Below are 21,727 nucleotides of genomic sequence, written 5' to 3' on the forward strand. Positions count from 1 at the left end.
ATAGGTGGCAAAGGCAAGTAAAACAGGACAAAGAGAAACCTCTGTTCTTATCCTTCATGTTTCACAACAGGAATGAAATCATCATAAGAAAAAAAAAATCTATCTTGAATGTTATTTTTATGATAAACTGAACAATCACTTTTAAGGTACAGAAGGTCTCATTATCTGTAATTATTCATCAGTTAATGATGCTTGGTAAGTCTAAACACAGTGTGTGTTATGCCGGCAGATCCAGTCGAATAAAGAAGGAACGCAGCTGTTCTGGAGGGGTATTTGAATTCCAGCCTTCTAGTCCTAATGCTAATCGTCGCAGCAAGGAGGGAAAGCATACTTCAGCGTCTACTACTAGACTTCGTAGTCTTCATGGTACAGTGGCTCAACTCGTAGACCTGACCATTTTCCATATTCCAGGCCTTGATGTAAAGGTAAGGTAACAGTAAACACATTTTGTTCATATGAACATACAAGTTCTTGTGGTCAAATTTGTATGCAATGGAAAGAAACTTATGGGTACGTATAATGTGTTGGAAACATTTCATAAAGTTCTGACAACAACAAAAATCTTGCTCTCACACACATTCCAGTATAAATCTTGTTTTAATTGGAGATTTTACTATGTTTAACAAATGCTTTAGACAAAATCCAGTGTAGTTATATGATACATTTTTCAGTTAATGTATAATTTGAGAAAAATGCTTTAAGGTAAGATTAAATGTTTTAATATTTGTAGTTAATTATCAATTGTTACTTTACTAACTACATGTTCAGTTTATGTGTTGACTCTCTTCTTAACTGACCCTTTATAAATTAAGCATGTTGAGCTACAAATGAATGAATCTCTTATCTGAACATTATTTTCAACTTGGGACATCACTTACAGCACTTCTTTAGTTACTTCCTACTGTGACATTAGGCATTACCTCATGATCATCATCATCATCATCATCATCATTTCCCAACTCCAGTTTCCCAGGTGTGGTGTACAAGCGCTTGCCATCTCCTTCTGTCTTCATACATCTTCTGTTCCAGTACATCCTGCCATTTGTGTCCTCTCTCCTCCACATCTGATCTAACAGTCTCTATCCAATGTTTTCTTGGTCTTACCTTTGGTCTTCTATGAGATTAAGGTCAAAATATTTTCTGGCAGGTCTTTCCCTGTTCATTCTCATTGTGCCCATACCACTGAAGTCTGCATTTCTTTATGACACTGGTAATAGGAACCTCGATACTAGCTACTTTCTTATTCACTTCATTTCTGATCTTGTCTTTTCTGTTAGTTTGGTTCATGGTTCTAATGAATCACATTCCAGTTGCTTGGATTCTACTGAGGTCTTTGTTTAGTAGGGTACATGTCTCTAAACCGTGCATGAGGACTGTTATAAAGTAAGCGTGGTACATTATTGTTTTCCCTTTTTGTGGTATTTTGCAGTCCCAGAGAAGATTTCCGACTTGACTGTAGAAGTTTGATGCTTTCTGTGTCCTGCTGAGTATTTCCTGCCTAACAGTATTGTCTTTTGAGATTGTGCTTCCGAGGTACTTGAAGTGGGAAGCTGATTCGATTTTTGCTCCTTCCAGAAATATATTTGAGCTTGTTCCTTCCCTGTTGATGGTCATTTCCACTGTCTTTGTTTTGCTCATCTTCAGTTCAAAATTTTTGAATGTATTGTTTCATTCGTTACGTTTCTTCTGAACTTCAGCTTCTGTCTCTCTCCATAAAAGCACATCATCAGCAAATACCAGGGCGTTTGGTTCACTGTCCATTTTCTTGATAGATTTTATGACCTTGTCCATTAATATTATGAACAGGAGTGGTGACAGGGCACTTCCTTGTTGGACACCTCTCTTTGTTTCAAACCATTTTGATCGTCCGTTGCCTATCTGGACACAGCTGTAGCACTTCTGATATAGCATCTTGACTTCGTCAATTAAGTACTTTGGCACCTTTAGGTCTTCCAGACATTCACTTATCTTGTTTCGAGAAACACTATTATATGCTTTTTCAATGTCCACAAATGCAATTACGAGATTTCTTCCGTATTCCCAGTACTTTTCTGTCAGCATTTTTACTGCAAAGATAAGATCCACAGTACTTCGACTTTTCCTGAACCCATGTTGTTCTTCCTCAAGCAAAGGTTCCACTATCTACCTAAGTCTCATTTCTATGATCTTTTCCAGCAGCTTACTTTTATTAAATCTTACTAGTGGACTCGTGCTGCTTAGCAACATTCATCACTACAGATCTATAGCACTTTTTTTTTCATTTCCTGTTTGGCTGAAGTTTGCTTGTGTTATAATCTTCACATGTTTAAAAGATTTTACTCGAGATAGTGCGACATACAGCTGTCCATAACTGAACACCAGCTGAGAGTGATGCAAAAAGTCAAATGCACTGGTAACTCCATCCTTTTGATGAAAATGGCAGAAGTGTCTGATGGTGCCATGTCATTGCAAGGGAGTAGCACTCTTTGTCCACACTTCATATCACCTTCTTTCCAAAATTTTGAATCCTTTCGAGAATCGAGTAAAATCTCACAGTGTTCGGAAACTGTAATATCACTCTTCTTCAGGATGTTTCATTTCATAAGTCACATGATGATAAAATATTTGTCTAACCTTTTTTGTTTTCTACTGAGACCTGTCTTCATTTAACTGAAGAACAGCTTCAAATTAAGGCAAGGGCAGGAATGAATATGCTTAACAGTGTGAACCAATAGCCCTGCGAGTGTTGACTCTGCTGTACGACATAATCAAACTCTGGATGCTGCTGACCTGCTATAGTTTGAGATGTGAAATGAAATGTTCCACTGTAACTCTGGTCCAAATTGACTTAATTGAGTAACTTAAGATTCATTGAATAACGTGTAATGTCTGAGATGTTTTAACCCCACTTACATCATCATAGGTACAAGATATTTATATTTCTGCCAATTATTTTAATAAATAGATATAGTTGATTGATATTCCACTTCTTTGCTACATCAAGCTCTGTAGTTACAGCAAGTGTTAATCAACATTGATGCGGTTCTGCAGTTTCTAAGATCGTTGTTGTTGTTGTTGTTGTTGTTGTTGACATACGTGAGAAGCAGAATGAAGACTTTACTCTTGTATTAACATGTTGTTGCCTTATACCATATTAGCATTATAATTAAACCTGTTCTCTTTGTAACAGATTTTGTGGATTATCAGTCACCTAAAGCAACAAATTGTGTGTAAAAATGTACTTTAACCATAGAGGGTGTTCACATGGTCAGAACATCATAATCAGATGTAATATCTTCATTTTGAATTGAGCTGAAAAATAGGATAACCCCCAGACTCGAATCCTATCTTCCTGATTTCTTACCAGGCTCATTATCTGTTGTGCTGGAGTGATGCTTGGTTTAAGGAAAATTCAGCATAACTAAATGTCAGTCATGCGTGGTGTCAGTCATTTCTTCCTCAGTTCTACTGAATACCAGTATTTGAAAAATATTGGATGCCAATATCCAGATCTGTTTTAAGATAATTAAAATTAACTGTGTATCTAATAATTACTTCAGCTTTTACCGAGCAAGTTGGTCATGCGCAACTGTGAGCCTGCATTTGGGAGATAGTGGGTTCGAACCCCACTGTCGGCAGCCCTGAAAAATGGTTTTCCATAATTTCCCATTTTCACACAAGGCAAAATTAAGGCCATTGCCACTTCCTTCCCACTCCTAGCCCTTTTCTATCCCATCGTCTGTGTCAGTGCAACATGAAACAAACTGTAAATAAAATACTTCAGCTTTTGTGGTTATGTTATATTAAATTTCCTTCAGTGCTAGGACTTCTGTAAAAGATTAATTTGTATGTACTGATTGTCTCATGAATTCAAGTGCCTAGGATGGAAATTGTAATATTCTGTTGCTGAAAATTGGAAGACCAGATTTTAAAAAAAGGAACTTTCTCATTGCCTTTTTAATATCTTATTCATTCAGTACTAAGACCTTTCCTCTCAATTTTGTAAATACATGAAATTCTGAGATCATGTAATGTAATTGACTGGTCTTTCAGCAGTAAATAACTGGGAGAGAATTATGGTTGCAGGTGCACTATGAGTCACGGACACTTAATGAAGAAAGCGTGTCACCATCTCCACCACAGCCTCGCAAGACAGGTACAAAGAAGGCCAGCCTCTTTGCTTGGATGACACTCCAAAGTATCCCTGAAGAAACCATAATTAGTCCTCATATCTTAGAGTTTTTGGAACAGACTTTGGAGCCCATTCCATCTGCTTTGCAACAGGTCAAAACCTCATTTCCATCCACAGGTATGCAATGTTTAGCAACATTCCATATTTGCTTTAATAACTTTTACTTTTGTTAAGTTCCACCAGTTTTTCATTTGTATGTTTATCTTGGTACTAAACTAATTTGTTTATTCAAGTAAGTTTGAAAGTAGAGTTGTAAAATTGGTGCATTGTTACTGAAGGGTTGAGAAGCGACTTAGCTTTAATTATTTCTACATTATTTACAATAAATCATGCTTCCCCTTTTCAGTAGTTCTCAGTTTCAGCAGGTTCTCATGTATACAGTGAGTTGCAAACAAGCACTGGTATTAGAAAGCATGGAAGTATAAAATGACAAGAAGGTATGGAAGTGAAACAAACAAGGGATGTATAAAATCAAATATAGAAAGCTAAAAACAAGAATAAGAGCACATGCCGCTGAGCAGAGTAACTCGGGAGGTAGAGTGCTAGTCTTCTGAGTGCAAGTTGGCAGGTTCTATTCTTGTTCAGTGTGGTGGGGTTGAATGAGGCTCAAATACACCTGCTTTCTTTTGGTAAATTTACTGGCACATAAAAGAATTCCTGTGAGATAAAATGCTGGTACCTCATTGTCTCTGATAACTGTAGTTAGTAGGACATAAAACTGATAACATTACTAGAAACATATACCAAGATAACACTATGAAATGTCAGTGTGGAAGAGGGAGCAAAATAGAGAGACAAGGACAGAGATTAAGACACAAAATAAGAAGATTATTTGTGCATCTGTTTCAGAGCTTTGTGAAGGGATGGGCAGTCCCACTGGTTGGGAGGGCCAGTCCAAGTTCACAGGTTTATGGGGTGTTGCAGTTCGTGGCTGCAAATATTTCAGGCTCGCACTATAACCCATACTCTAGGGGTGCAGATGGTTGTGCAGCAAAGTATTTCACATATTTTTAGCTCAAAATGTTTTTGACAATTGTTTTCAAGTGGTCTGGTAACTTCCCCTGCATGTGCATGGGACTGGTGAATACAACACCTTGTACATGAAATTACAATAACGACTTCCCTCATTTTCTGCTTACTGCTAATTTTACAAACTTCTGGTCAAAATTTTACACCTGCTTCTTAACGTCTCTCTTCTGGCTTCTACATTTTGCACATACATGCTAAGTGTAGAGTATTTTAGTAACATTTTCAAACCCCGTGTCTCTGCTTGTACAGAGTTTTGAATTTTGCTACATTGTTTACTGCCTGCCACCAGCTTTCCATCCAGTGAAACTTGAATCCTAGAATGATAATTGAAACAGCTTCATTAGGACAGCTGAAAGAAGAATACATTCAAATGTGATTCTAAGCCATTGGTAGATTTCTTGCCACTGGAACTACATGCACTAAGTCTACACAACTTAGTTGAGAAGAGTAGAGATTTAACATCCTATTCTCAGCCATCCTGGAATTATTAACCATAGTTCCATTTAAAGTCCAAGCAGATTCTGGGATGCTACTTGAAGTAGGCCATAGTTGTGCTTCCTTCACAGTCTTTGTTCCAGCAAATTACAAGTGCACATACCAGCCTCATTTGCTCTGAGATGGAATTCATATTCTAAGTAAATAAGCTAATAAATGATGTCATCCACATAGAGAGAGAGAGAGAGAGAGAGAGAGAGAGAGAGAGAGAGAGAGAGAATTGAATTGAATTGAATTGAATTTATTGATAATGATGATATACATGTCACTGAGGCTGAAAAGCCCCTTTATGTAGCGTCTACTTATAACACAATACAAGTTTATGAATATACTAACTACATTTTATAATATTAAAATATCAAATTAAACATTAAACTTAAAATTAAACTTAAAATTAAAATACAGATACCAATTCCAATAAAGTTAAAACATAAATCATATAAGAAGTAATAAAGCATATCATTCGATTTTTTAATATTTTAGGCTACAATAATCTCAGGAATATAAAAAACAGAAACAATTTTCTTAGAAATATACATATTTCTTATTATTGGACACAAGAATACCTGATCTCAGCCCCTTGCGTACTCCTCCAGGAAGATAGATGTTAAGGACTGCTTTAGTTGGGTGCAGTTCCTGTCATTTGCAAAACGGTGAAGGTTAAAGACATTGAAGATACGGGATGCAGTGCAAACAAAAGATTTGTTAAATTTAGTGGAGAGAGAGAGAGAGAGAGAGAGAGAGAGAGAGAGAGATATCACTGCTTCTTGCAGTTTTAGGACTATTTAATCCCTGATCCCTGTAGATTTTTATTATCTTTATATTTTGGACTTCGTGGCCATTGCTTCCTAACTCTTTCCAAAATTTATCAGTCATTCCACTAATGGAACTGGATTTCTTTCTTATTATTTACAGTAACTCATCTAGTAATTGCACAATGTTTCCTAATAGTTTGAAGTACAATATATCATTCAACCTATTTTCCTTCTGTTTATCTTGCCACCCTAGTATGATCTAATTATTACTGCAACCTGCGGCAACAGTGTTTTTCTCTTCACTTTGCCCCATGTATGGGCAACAAATTTAATGCAACCTATTGGTGGCCTCGTAGTCCTAATTCTTACCAAGGTCCAGGTTGGACTGATAAAAATATAGGTATCACCATGGCGCTGTACTTCCTCATACTTCACCTCAAGTTGTAGTACTAACTTAATATGATGTTGCCCGTGCAATATTTCCACTTACATGTTGCTAATTAACTATGCGAAATCGGGGATGGATATACCAATCAAACGCGGTGGTTGCATGTCCATATTAAGTCAATATCTCAGGGTAAAAACATCTATATATATTCAACAATACTATTTACCTTCGCAAGTTCCGTTGAAGAGGGTGTATAGTTCAATGTGTTACTCATTTACTCCGAAATCCTACCGTAGAATTAATATAAGCCTTTAAATATCATGACTCCGAAATATCAGCCTAAATGTATCCTTACAACTAATCTTCCTATCTCTACCTTTGAAAATAAATGCTAGAATAAACTTAAAACTAATTTATTAGCATGCCAATATTATAATTAACAAAATAATGATCATCTTTGGTAATAGAGGAAAGTAAATAAAAAAAATCACGTATTATTTTTCTTGACAGCTAAAATTGACGAATTGACATAATTAAAATTGGGCAGGTATCTTTAATTCATCTGGGCAATTATTATTTTGTTGCGTGACCACACTTCATCATTTTATTTCAATATGGGGACAACTAGGATTTACTCTTTATTAAAGGAGGGAGTGGTCTTTCTTTCCTTTAGGTCTATTTGCACTACTCTTTGGAATTGGTTTGGGAATTTGCGTATTGACTTGTTTATGGCATGAGATAAGTAACTCTTTCCAATGATGGCTTCAAAATGCCATTTTAAGTATCTAAAAGAAATTAATCCTAACCATAAATATAAATTCCAACATCCTATATATATTAAAAATGTGTGCCAAAAATAAAATTAAATATCTTCATTTACGAATGCCATCGCCATGTTCTTCAACCGTCATGACCTGTCAGACTCGTACCGACCGATTAATTATTATGTGTATTTTCAATTAAAATTACTCCTTCAACTGCCTACTAATTTTACCATTTTCAGGTTAACGCGTGCTCCACTGCTATATATTCATTATATGAGGCGAATATATTACTAGGCGACTATATCTCTATTCTATATACACTTCAAATACGTGTAAATTACGATCCATCTATCTCCATATTCCATATAAGTTCGACCAATAGACCATTTAATCTCACTGCTTCACTTAATATATTCACGTATCTAGGCCTTAATTTCACTGCTTGCCTCATTTTCAATCGCAACATAACTGTAGCTAAGAATAAATTCGCACCTATTTCCATCAATCATTTACTTACACAATACCTATTCAACATCTCAAATCTCCAACAACATATTATCATTTATGCATTTAATTACTGCGATTCCTCCGCATACAACAATATCTCTACTCAGATTCCACGTAATGTCTACCACGTCGCAGTAAAAACATTCCTTTTACTTAAATATCTACTCAAAACACCGCAAGCTGCTACTGTTTATTTCAACTCATCGTAAATGTAGACGATATTGGCCTATTTATTCAATCTGGTCATTGGGTAGCCTAGGTTTATTATTATTATACTGCACTTCACTATCTTAGCCTTGCCTAGTTTAATATATGACGTTCTCGTAAGCATATAGGTTCAAAAACATCAATTCTCTTCCCGATACTGCTCACATTAACCTCATATCAAACTTATGAGCACGGCAGTATATTACTACACATGAATAATACGTATCTGTGGTTATTTTCTCCGGCATACGCCTTAGAATTCACACAATGGCACAAACAGGTCATACCTTTGGCACTTCAGCATTCCTACAATTATACTACACCAAATGAAATACTTTATAGTTAAATTTACTAGAACGTTACTTATCTCTGGCCATGTTATGTCCGACTCTGCTTTCTTCTTGCTCGTCACGGCTTCTCGGAACGCTTAGCCTTGCACTGGATCACGTCATGCTGGATCTCTAGGTCTTCAGGCTTGAGCTTACGATGATCTGGTCAGCCTCCCTCCATCGCTTTAGGCTAGCTCCATTTCGTGTCCAATTTCCATGCAACGAAAAGACAATATTAAATTGATAGAATACATCTTAATTTTCAGTATATAAAGCTTTTCCAAGTACTTTCTCTAATTGTATATATATTTCTTTTCCTCTAAAGATACTGCTCAGATTCAATTTTTATTTTCATAAACTGGCTCTTCCTTGGTCTTTTTTATGTTGTCTGAATAATGTTCTTTAAATCTTATCAATGGGCAATACGTATAATTTGATGAAAATTTGGCCGTTTATTAAGTCAGTGTAGGCCTTATTTACGAATGCCGTATCCCAACACCTCTTCTTCCGTACAGTATTTGAAATCTTTTATGCGTGTTTCCCTGCCGTTTTTATGTATTTTCCAGTGGTTTGTTTCTGGATTCTTCCTTCGTATGGCTCCTATTATGGTTATATTGATTATGTCAGCTAATCTTCTGGTCAAGTAATCGCAATTCACAGTCCGTTTACGACGAAAACTCTTCTTGCCAAAGTAGATAATAATAGACCGTTTTTCAATTTTTTTACGTATAATGGTTCATTTCTCATAGAGTTTCCTTTCCATCTCGCCAGGCACTGCCTCCTAATTGCGGTCAACTTGTCACAAAAAGTTATTCCGTGCATTCTTAACGCTTGAAGCTGATCTGCGCCATTTTTCTTCCGATGTATATTCATGTAAACTGACGTCAATCGTAACGTAATGGTACATTACGTTTCATCATTACCTTAAGACCTGTCGGGGTGACATCAAACCATAGCAAAATAAAAAATAGTTACTTTCGCTTCCAATTCCCACTAATTCTATTTATTCTATTTATTCTGTTCCAGTATTTATTTCATCTTTTATTTCTACTCTCCTCCATCAGGTCTATCTTGCTTCACTGAAGTTAATCTGTATATTCTATCATGTTGTTTGAGTCATCAGACCATAGATAGATAGATAGATAGATAGATAGATAGATAGATAGATAGATAGATAAAGAATGGGTGAGCCCTGCCTTCGCAGGGCTCCACATGTAGGTCTGTGAAGACCCTTTGTGTCCCTTAAACAGGTTTGCCTAGTCCAGCCCTAGTGCTTCTATAAAGGATACCAGTGTCCGGATGTTGGCATTCCTGATGTCTTCCAGGCTCACAAAATGTGAGGCAAGATATCGATGTCTAGTGCTTGCAAGAGCCTCGCACTGACACAACACATGCGCGGAGGTCTCTTCCTCCCTACCGCATCTTCTACACATCGGATCCCGACTGATTTTCATGATGTGTAGGTGTCTCTGTAAGGTATTGTGTCCTGTCAACAGTCCAACTACCATTCGCATTCTGGTCCTATTCAAATTTATCAGGACCTTTTTGTAACTTTGGCTAGGCCCTTTGATAAGTTCACGTGCCTGCCTTGTTATGCTTAGCCTCTTCCAAATTTTTAAGTGAGTCTGGTTTGTCCACTGGGATATTACCAGTTTCACACTTTGGAGTGACACTCCTAGGAAGGGCTCTGGTCCTATGAAAGGACCTTTTGAGCCTTGTTTCGCTAGTTTGTCAGCTTTTTCATTTCCACTGGTACCTGTGTGCCCAGGGACCCATAATAGGGTAACTGAGCTAAGTTCACACAGCTGATCTAACATCCTTAGGCATTCCCACACCATTTTTTATGTTCTAACTGCGCATAGTGCTTTTAATGCTGCCTGGCTATCACTGAAAATGGTGATGCATCTTCTACGTCCAGGTATGTTCCATATATACACAGCACAGGCCATTATTGCATATACTTCGGCCTGGAAAACAGTAGCATATTTACCCGTGGGAAGGGAGAGCCTTGTCTTAGGCCCTCAGACCCCGGCGCCTGTGCCCATCTCTGTCCGCGAGGCATCTGTGTACCATGTACAGCCCCCAGACCTAAGACGGGCTCCAGCATCTGCGGCCCACTCCTCCCTTGTGGGTATCACCGCTGTGAACTTATAATTCAGATTAAAACTAGGCTTCATCAGGTCCTCGATCATCATTGTCATAGGGCAGGTCTGGTGAAGCCTTGTAAGAATAGAAGCATGACCTCTATTCGGATTCTTGAAGGACCATCCTCCGAGTGACCAGAGGCAGTAAGCACTCATTCCCGCTATTTCCTTAACATATAAATGTAAGGGGGGAAGCCCTAGGATGGCCTCCATTGCACATAATGGTGTGGTATCCAATGCCCCTGTTATTCCTAGACATGCAAGAGTTTGGACACTGTTTAACTTGGTGGTCACAGTTTTACTCTCCGAACCTGGCCACCAGACTAAGGATGCAAAGGTGATCATGGACCATACAATAGAAATATAGAGCCACTGGACCACCTTAGGTCCTAGGCCCCAAGTCTTTCTGACGGCCCTGCAACAGGCCCACATAATCTTGCGAGCCTTATTCACCTTATGGTCTATATGTTTCTTCCAACTCAGTCTTGCCTCAAGGATTACCCCTAGGTACTTAACTGAAGTTGTCTTAACTAATTCTTTCCCAAATAGGAAAGGCTCTGACAGTCCGTCTAGCCTCATCCTCCTGGTAAATACCACAAGCTCGTCTTGTAAGGATTAACCGAAAAGTCCGTGTCATGGCACCATCTTTCCACCCTATGTAGGGAACTCTGTACGAGCTCTGAAACCGTACTGGGGAAATTTCCACCGCCATCAGGCTAATGTCATCTGCATAGCCTTGGGCGTAAATTCCTCCAACATTTAACCTAGTATGTAGTTCATTCACTACCAGACACCATTTGGTGATAATACTCCTCCCTGTGGACAACCCCTGTCTATATTAGCTCTCAACATTACTGTGTTGAGGGTAAACAGAACTTGATGGCCCTGCAGTGAGGCCATAATCCATTTTATGAGCATCCTGCTCACTCCTCTTCTCTCTAGACTAAGTTCTATGAAGCCCAAAGATGTATAGTTAAAGGCCCCTTCTATATCTAGGAATACCACCATAACAGGTTGTTGCTGATCCAAGGCACTCTCCAGCCTAGATACTAGCTGGTGTAGTGCCGTTTCAACCGACTTCCCTGGTTGGTATGCATGTTGATGAGGAAGAAGGCGACAGTCTCTTAATACTCTCTCCCTGATATGTCTATCCACCTGTCTTTCCAAAGTCTTAAGGAGATGTTAGACTAATGGGTCTATAATCCTTAGGTCTAGTATATGAAGACCTTCCGGGTTTAGGTATATACACTACCTTCACCTGACGCCACAAGGAGTACACTTATCCCATAGTGAGACAGGCTCTAAAAATTCTGACCAGGTATGGTATAAGGACCGCGCCCGCTTCCTGGAGAAGTGCTGGGAAGATCCCATCCATTCCTGAGCTTTTATAAGGGGCAAAAGATTCTAATGCCCACTTCACCCTTCTTGGGGTAACAATCTCTGCGGCTTCCTTCCAGCCACTTCTATCGGGTCTGAAGGATCTGCTCGATTCTACTTCACTATTTCAGACTGCTGAACCTGGAAAGTGGGCATCAAGCAATAAGCTCAGGGTCTCCCCCTCTGTGGATGTATATCCACCCGAAGGTGACTCCAATGAGCCCAGCCTTGCCCTTCCATCCAAGGTTAGAATTTTATGAAGCCTTGCCACTTCATGTTGACTCTCAATGGAGTCACAAAACTGTCTCCAAGATTTCTTAGAAGCCTTTTTGACTTGTACTTTCTTTGTGATTCTTTATAAGAATCTAGACTTTCTTGATCCTGAAGTTCCCTGTATTTATTCCAGAGCCTTCGTGTGTTTCTATGTTCAAGATAACTGTTCCACTTGAAGCTTCCTGTTACTCTTTTTGCCTTAACGACTGGGCAGTTTAATTCATAAGAGGTAACTAGTCTCTTTGTGAGAAAGCTCACACTGAGCTCCAGCTCCTCTTTGTTCTTAATTATATTTGAGGGTCCTCCTTCCAGTCCCCTTCTCACGTCCTCCCTAAAAGACGTCCAATTGGTTCGTCTAGGGTTTCTGTAAGATGGGATCTCGAAGGAGCCCTCTACATGAAATACAGTGTGTCTATGATCTGACAAGGAAGGCTCCAACGAAACTTTCCAGTCTTTAAATTCCTGTATGATTCCCATGGAACCCAGGATAAGATCTATGATCCCCTCACTCCTATTATTGATGAAGGTAGGGGTGCTCTCCCCTTTGGTTTGTGTATTTACTTTCCCAAATGCTGTGATGAGCATTGGCGTCACAACCTACTATGAGGTTAAGTCCTTGTTTCCTACAGTATATCACCAGTCTCTTGAACTCCTCCGGCCGGGATGAAGATTCAGAGTCTCCTGGGAAATATGCAGAACAGACAACCAGGTCTCTTGGCTGTCCGCCCTCTTTATATCTTACTAGAACTGCTAAAAAATCTCTAATAATGAAGCTTGGTATAGCCCAAGTATTATGCTCCTTAACCAGTATACATGCTCTATGCTTCTCCTCCGCCACTCCACTGAATAGAGTGAAGCCTGCACATTTTAGTCCCATGATATGCCCCTGTCTAAGCCAGGGTTTTTGTATCAGGAGGACCGAAAACCGGCCTTTCTGGATACTTCTTATAAGTACCCTAGAGGCCGCTATACAATGTTGTATGTTTGCTTGTGTGAAAGTAATCGTTCCTTACTTTCATGCAATACTTTACCTTATGCGGTCTCCGGAACGTGCAGCTCCGTCTCCCGCGATGAATCCTGTGGCTTGGCTGGCCCTGGCTCCTGTCCAGGCTGCCGCTCTTCGCCCCTGCTAGTCTCAGTGTTGTCTGGTCCTCTGCTTGTCGCGTCTGCCCTCCACCAGGGTGAAGGTAGCAACATGCACCCTGCAGAAGATCTTCTTCCCCACCACTTTTTCCACATCTCTGGAGTCCATGCTGACCACAAGTCGGACACCTCTTTTCTCCTCCTTGCAGTCGTAGACTCTCCAGCTGTTGGGATTTAAGCCATGGTTCTGGCGTGCCATTCTTCCTAAAAGGACGTTGTTGTCCTTTGGTTGTCCTGCTATCCATACCATGACTCTCTTATAGGAAAGGAGTTTATCCATGCCCACAATTGTGAGCCTGGCTCCTTCCCACGGTTGCATGTCTGTAACAAGACTAGAAAGCCATGGTACAGTCTTGTCATTCTCTGCGATAATGATGGCCTCACCTCTCGACAGATAGCAGTCCAGGAACTGAGGCTTAATGGGCCCCTGCTCCGGAAGCTCATCTATCAGATTGGTGATAGGTTCCTCCACAGACTCCACATGTTTCTCAGTTAGCTGCTGGTCAGGATATCCTACAGGCACTATGGCCATCCTGATCTCAGCTTTAGCTATCCTGGCATACTCCACCTTGGGTTTTTTGTGGGCCTGCTAATCTTCTGGGGTTGCCCCCGACAGAAGTCGTTTCCCCACTGGCTTCTTGGTGGGTGGGGTCCTCTGTGCCCTAGAAGCAGAGCCCTTTTCAGGTTTCCGCCTCTTGTGCCCATTGGATCCCCCCACAGTCGTTGGTGTCGTGGCAGTAGGAGGCCTCTCAGCTCCAGGAGTTAGGCCCTCTTTGGCCTGCTCCCGGGCCTTTACGGTTTCTTCTTATTATTATTCTTCTGGACTAGAAGATTGCCCACCTCTAGAGTGAGCTCTCTTACTGTCGAGGTCGTACTATCTGAGGGTATCTCCGAAGAGTCCCCATCGGTTATTGTTGAACTGGTGTTTCTTTCAGGGGCCCCAGAGGAGCTCTCCGGTTTTTGGGTGGCTACGGTACTCATGTAGGTCCCACGAGTAGCTAGGGAAATATAATGTCCGCCCAGGCAGAGCCCTGCATGCCCGGGTAAGGCTACTTACTTCGAGAGGGCGCCAAGTATCTCGAAGGCTCCGTTCAAGACACATCTCCCCTATGCCGTGCACCCCATCGCACGGGTCGTGTTACACCTTAGGGTTGGGTGGTGCTTTAGCTTCCTCCTCCTTGTATACCGAATGGTTACCCAATAGGGCTCCATCCGGCATCGCAAGAAAGGAGCTACTAGTCCGCCTTACCACGCAGAGGATCTTCAATTGAAGAGGGTAACCGAGGTTATCCCCCTACAATTATAGAAGCACACACGAGGGAGTCATCAGACCATAGACTGGTTTGATACAGCCCTCCATGCCACCCTATCCTGTGCTAACCTTTTCATTTCTACGTAACTACTACATCCTACATCTGCCCTAATCTGCCTGTTATATTGGTATCTTGGTCTACCCCTACCGTTCTTACCACCTACACTTCCCTTAAAAACCAACTGTACAAGTCCTAGGTGTCTTAAGATGTGCCCTGCAATTCTATCTCTTCTTCTAGTCAAATTTAGCCAAATCAATCTCCTCTCACCAATTCAGTTCAGTACCTCTTCATTTGTGATTGTCTATCCATCTCACCTTGAGCATTCTTCTGTAACACCACATTTCAAAAGCTTCTATTCTCTTTCTTTCTGAGCTAGTTATCATCAATGTTTCACTTGCATAGAATGCCACACTCCAGACGAAAGTCTTCAAAAATATCTTTTTGGTTCCTATATCAATGTTCGAAGTGAACAAATTTCTTCTCTTAAGAAAGGCCTTCCTTGCTTGTGCTAGTCTGCTTTTTTATGTCCTCCTTACTTCTACCATCATTAGTTATTTTACTATCCAAGTAACATTATTCATCTACTTCCTTCAAAACTTCATTTCCTAATCTAATATTTCCTGCACCACCTGACTTTGTTCGACCGCACTCCATTACTTTCATTTTGGACTTGTTTTCATTTTTTACTCCTCCTTAAAGACTCTTAAAGACTCTCTCTGTACCATTCAGCAATTTTTCTAGATCTTTTGCAGAGTCAGATAAAATAATATCATCGGCAAACCTCAGGGTTTTGATTTCCTTTCCTTGGACTTTGATTCCCTTTCCAAATTCCTCTTTGATTTTCTTTATCGCCTGTTCTTTGTAAACATTATAAAGGAGAGGGGACAAACTGCAGCCTTACCCTACTCCTTTCTGGATTGCTGCCTCTTTTTCAAAGCCCTCGATTCTTATCACTGCAGATCACTGTATAGATTGTAGATAATTCTCCTTTCTCAATATCTGATCCCGACCATCTTCAGAATTTCAAACAGTTTGGTCCAATCAACATTATCAAATACCTTTTCTACATCTACAAAAACCATTTACAGTACGTTGGCTTATCTTACTTAATTTGCTCCTCTAAGATCAGACGTAAAGTCCGGTTTGCTTCACGTGTTCCTACATATCTTCTGAAGCCAAATTGATCTTCTCCCAACTCAGTTTCAACTTGTCTTTCCATTCTTCTGTAAATAATACGAGTTAAAATTTTGGAGACGTGAGATACTAAACTAATGGTGTGGTCGTTTTCACACTTGTCAGCACTGGCTTTCTTGGGAACAGGTACAACAACATTCTGCCGAAAATCGGATGGCACTTCTCCTGTATCATACATCTTACACACTAAATGGAATAACCTCTCCATGCTGATTTCTCCTAAGCCAGTCAGTAATTCTGAGGGTATGTCATCAATTCCCGGTACCTTGTCCCTACTTACGTCTCTCAAAGCTCTGTCGAATTCGGACCTCAAAATTGGATCTCCTATGTCATCAGCATCAACAGCCTCTTCTTTTTCCAGAATCCTATCGTCTATTTCTCTACCTTGATACAACTGCTGCATCTGTTCCTGCCATCTTTCTGACTTGTCTTCTTTCCCTAGGAGTGGTTTTCCATCTGAGTTTTTAATATTCATACACCTGCTTTTCCTTTCTCCAAAGGTTTCCTTGATTTTCCTGTAAGCTGCATCTTCCTTCCCTAGGACCATACAACCTTCAACATCCTTGCACTTCTCTTTCAGCCATTCTTCCTTAGTTGTCCTGCACTTTCTATCTACTTCATTCTTTATTTGCCTGTATTCTTTTCTGCCCTCCACATTTTTTGCATTCTTGTACTTTCGTCGTTCGTTAGTCAGGTTTAGTATCTCTTGAGTTATCCATTGTTTCTTAGTTGATCTTTCCTTTCTTCCTATCTTTTCTTCAGCAGCGTTACTGATCTCATTCTTCATGACTCTCCATTCTTCCTCTACTGTGTTTCCTTCAGCCTTTTCATTTAGTCCTTGCGTCACATGTTCCTTGAAACAATCCCTCACACTCTTTTCTTTCAATTTGTCTAGATCATCTCCTTGCATTCCTTCCTTTCTTGAATTTCAGAAGGCATTTCATGACCAAGTTGTAGTCAGTCCACATCTGCTCCTGGGAAAGTCTTGCAATCCAACACCTAGTTTCTGAATCTCTATCTAATCATAATGTCCATTTGATACCTTCCAGTGTCTCCAGGTCTCGTCCATGTATACAGCCGTCGTTTCTGGTGTTTGAACAAAGTGTTAGCAGGGACTGAATTATGATCGGTGCAGAATTCAACCAGCCGGCTTCCTCTTTCATTCCTTTGTCCCAATCCGAATTCTCCTACTACATTACCTTTTCTTCCTTAGCCTGCCACTGCATTCCAGTCTCCCATTACAATTAGATTCTAATCACCTTTTACATATTGTATTAAATCTTCTATCTCTTCGTATATTCTTTCGATTTAATCATCTGCTGAACTAGTAGGCATATAGACCTGCACTATTGTGGTGGGCATTGGCTTGGTGTCTATCTTGGCAACAATAATCCTTTCACTATGCGGTCATAATAGCTTACCCGCTGTCCTACTTTATTCATTATTAAACCAACTCCTGCATTTCCCCTGTTTGATTTTGTCTTGATGATTCTGTAGTCACCTGATCAGAAGTCCTGCTCTTCCTGCCAACGTACTTAGCTTATACCAACTACATCTAACTTTAGTCTAACCATCTCCCTTTTCAGATTCTCTAGCCTACCACAAAGATTCAAACTTCCAGCATTCCATGCTCTGACTTGTAGAATGTCGGTATCCATCTTCCTGATGATTGGCTCCTCTCGTGTAGTCCCCACCCGGAGATCCAAATAAGTATGTCATTCGTGCAGAGAGAACTGCATATCCTTGGGAGTTAGTTACGGGTGTAGTTTCCCATTGCTTTCAGCCATGTAGCAGTATCAACATAGCTAAGCTATGTTCAGTAATATTACAAGACCATATCAATCAATCAATCAATCAATCAATCAATCAATCAATCAATCATATAGACTGCCACCCTTGAAACTTCTGAAAGGCTGCTACCCCCCTTTCGATGAACTATTTGTTAGTCTGGTCTCAGGACAGATACCCATCCGATATGGGTGCACCTATGGCTCGGCTGCCTTCTTCATTGGGACACGCAAGCCTCCCCACTGCGGCAAGGTCCCATGATTCACAGGGCATCATATTCTTACAATATTCTATTCATAAATGCCGTCCATTCTCATTTATGTATATTATAATGTCTTTTTTTACCCTTATATTCTGCTTCTTACACCACCCAGTTTTATTCTTTCAACCTTTTCATTCTCCTGACAATTCCATTTCTTGAATATTATTGATCTTTCCGCCAATTTTTTTACTTCATCGGTGTTATCTTTTCTATAATAATCTGAATATCTACCTTTAAGGTTTCTGATCCCTTAACTCAACTCGGTCTTATTCTAACAGTATTTCTCTGTTTTCCTCATTTTATTTTTCTGAATAATTAATAGGAAATAATGAAATACAGCCTAATGTCTGACTCATTGGCTGAATGGTCAGCGTTGAGGCCTTTGGTTCAGAGGGTCCCGGGTTTGATTCCCGGCCAGCTCGGGGATTTTAATCGCCTCTGATTGATTCTTCTGGCCCGGGGACTGGGAGTTAGCATTTGTCCCAACACTTTCCTCTTGATATTAACACAACACAACACACTACACTACCAACCACTACAGAAACACACAATAGTAATTACATCCCTCCACATGGGATTGGCGTCAGGAAGGGCATCCGGTCGTAAAACAGGGCCAAATTCACATGTGCACAGTTCGCACCTGTGACCCCACAGGTGTGGGGAAAAGCGGTAGGAAAAGGAGCAGAAGAATGAAATACACCCTAATACATATACAGTTAAACCTCGTTAAGGCGTTTCTGCAGGGGACAAGAAAAGTGAACATGTTAAGCCAGAAAACGTACTACTAAATATACGAATAAAAACTATCCAACAGGCATATGGAAACACTAGATATGTTGTTTTTTTTCGATGAGGGCATTTTACGTCTTGTATCCACGAACACAGTGAAAACTATATCTAACATTTCTAAAAATGAGAGGAAAGTATTAAAATGTCTGAAAAGCATGAGAGAACAAATATGAAAACCATTTCTGCTTGGGCTTATGAAATAACAAGTGCACTGAAAGGTTTGAAAAACACCAAACAACAAATATGAAAACATATGCATGGAGGCCAATAAAAATATCCATGTATTATTGCATATCACTCTCTTTCTAAAATAAATGTTAGTATGGTAGAAGCCTTTTATTTCAGAGCAATGGGTTATTAAACATTATTTTCTGGTCGCACTCTTCGGCAATGAATTGGAGGTTACACTCGTCCATGTACGACCAAGATGAATCAGAAGGATTGACTTTGACTGCTATTTTGAAAAACTTCGACCTATAGTTAAATGATCTAGTCAAAACTCAAAAGTGCGAGTTCAGCATTCGCGAGTTCTGCGTCCACTTTCTGAAAGATGTTAATTTTGTCTTCATTAGTAAGGAATTTTGTGACATTTTCCATATCTATAACTAGGCTATCTCAAGACTAATATGCACCACGCTAGTCAATTTCATGTGATTATGTTCCTAATCCAGATATAGGCTACCATATCATACAACAAATATTTGCTACACTTCAATGTACCGCTCAACACAAAATAAATTTCTAACTTCTGAATGGAATGCAAAATATGACAAATAGACTCACTGTATTCTTCAGCAATCTTGCTGCTAACCGGCAAACAAAACTGAACATTCCTGAGGCTAACGGCTTGCTCCCCAAACATGCAAATTATCCTGTGAAGTTCAGGAATTTAAGGCCTTTCTCCGTAATCGGTGGCGACGGATCTTACCCGAGTTGGAAATCGCAAGGGATGACACATAACATTTTCAGGGCTAGGAAAAATGTAATCGTACTAAGCAGAATAGCGAAAATTCGTGACGCGATAAGCGAGGTATTTAGATTTGATACGGTGAGAATCGGGACTTCGAATTTATGACGTGCTAAGTGGGAAAACATGTTACTAAGGAATGCACTAACGAGGTTTCACTGTATTTGATTTATACATTCCCATTCAAATGAATCGGATTTTAAACAATTTTGCACAGATTCCACAAGCTTTGAGCACGTTTTTAAGTTCATCATCATGAAACCACCCTGTAACTAGAGACATTATCTTGTGTGTTTGTGAAACAGTCAAATTTTGAGTCTCCTTTTGCAAATAGCCCACTTGTTTTTTATTGGATTAATGTCAGGGGAGTTCCCTGGCCACTCTAAAACAAATATTATTTACACTGAATTTCTTCACCTTCCTTGAAGTATGGCAAGGAGGCAAATCTTGCTAAATAATTCAATCACCATCTAGAAACCTCTTCTGCAGCTCATAAATGACTCTCCTTTCCAGTATTTGGTTGTACTGATCATCTTGTCAACTGGTACTAAGGGTCCTGGTCCTTCATATGTGAAACACCCCTAAAGCATCATCTTCGTGGAGTGCTTTATGATCTTTTGCAACTGTGCTGAAGTTGTTGGCTCATTCTTCGCTGGACTGATGCACATATTGACCCCTCTGTCCACTTCAAAGTGACTCTCTTCAGAGAAAAGAACTTAATTCCAGTGTTCCATTGTGCAATCCTGATGACTCCATGCTCACAAGAGACGTTTCCTGTATATTTCTCCTGTTAGAAGGCATTTCTTTACAGATTTGCAAGCTTTCATTCTAACTGCCAGAAGTTTACGATGAACATTAGAAACTTGCAGATTCACTCCCCTTCCCCCCCCAATTCTCGAGCAAAGTCCACAGCAGTGAGCTGGTGGTTTGATTTGCTGCTTCTGAGGAGAAGACGTTCATCAGATGGCATCGTTTTCTTTTTTCCTGCTATATTTTCCCCCTTTCTTTTTGTGAAATTGAGCCAGTCTATTCGGACAACTGAATCATTCTATTTATTGTGCCTATGCTGACACCATATTTTGTAGGTCTCTCTTTGTCACGAAAATATTCTGAAATATTGCTGCAGTCACACTACGCTTGTTGGGACTCATACTTGTTGATGACATAGGTATTACTAGTTGCACAAGGAAACCTCGAAATTGCTCAGAAGTAACACACTTCACTTAAATACACTTTTAACCTAAAAGAGTTGTCACGCAGATTAATTACTAATAAATAACAGTGCAAAGAATGCATAACTTAAAGAGCACAGGATCTAAGAATAAGCAGTGTGTTGAACACTGTGGTACACTTCTCGAAAATTATTTCTAAATATGCCCCTGATTTTGAGTAGAATTTCATCAGTAATTACTACCTCAGTATTTTTGATGCAACTTGTAGATGATATACGAGTATTATTTTTTAACTAAGGTCCAATCAGCTGTAGCTTTGTAAAATTTGTGCACCTGTCAAAATGCACACGTGTGCCAACTCCTGGCATGCCTTGGGTATGAGTCGACACTAGTTGGAGTCATAACATCATTGCGTATGGTTCTGTGTGGGCAGTTGAAATGTTTCAGATAATTGAGCATCCCACCGAGTGTCAAATAAGGTCTATGATTAAATTTTTATAGCAAGGAACATGTTAGCTGCGGACATTCATTGCCAGATATGTGGGGTGTACAGTTCAAATGCAATAAGTGACAGTAAGGTGCGTAAATGGGTGAGATTGTTCAAGGATGGACAGGTCAGTGTGCATGATGAACCGTGATCGGGCAGACCTTCAGTAATCT

The 21,727-nt window shown here is 39.8% G+C and overlaps 1 protein-coding gene across 1 annotated transcript in view; it reads left to right on the top strand.

Moving 5' to 3' along the window:
- Nucleotides 1–21,727, top strand: part of tweek (transmembrane protein KIAA1109 homolog tweek) — an 843,591-nt gene that overhangs the window by 652,790 nt on the left and 169,074 nt on the right. Inside the window, 2 exon segments of the mRNA XM_068226772.1 lie at nt 230–425; nt 4,066–4,288. Of these exon segments, the coding sequence (XP_068082873.1) occupies nt 230–425; nt 4,066–4,288 (419 nt within the window).

The sequence above is a fragment of the Anabrus simplex genome, chromosome 1 (genome assembly GCF_040414725.1).
Source record: "Anabrus simplex isolate iqAnaSimp1 chromosome 1, ASM4041472v1, whole genome shotgun sequence".
In the NCBI taxonomy this organism is placed as follows: domain Eukaryota; kingdom Metazoa; phylum Arthropoda; class Insecta; order Orthoptera; family Tettigoniidae; genus Anabrus; species Anabrus simplex.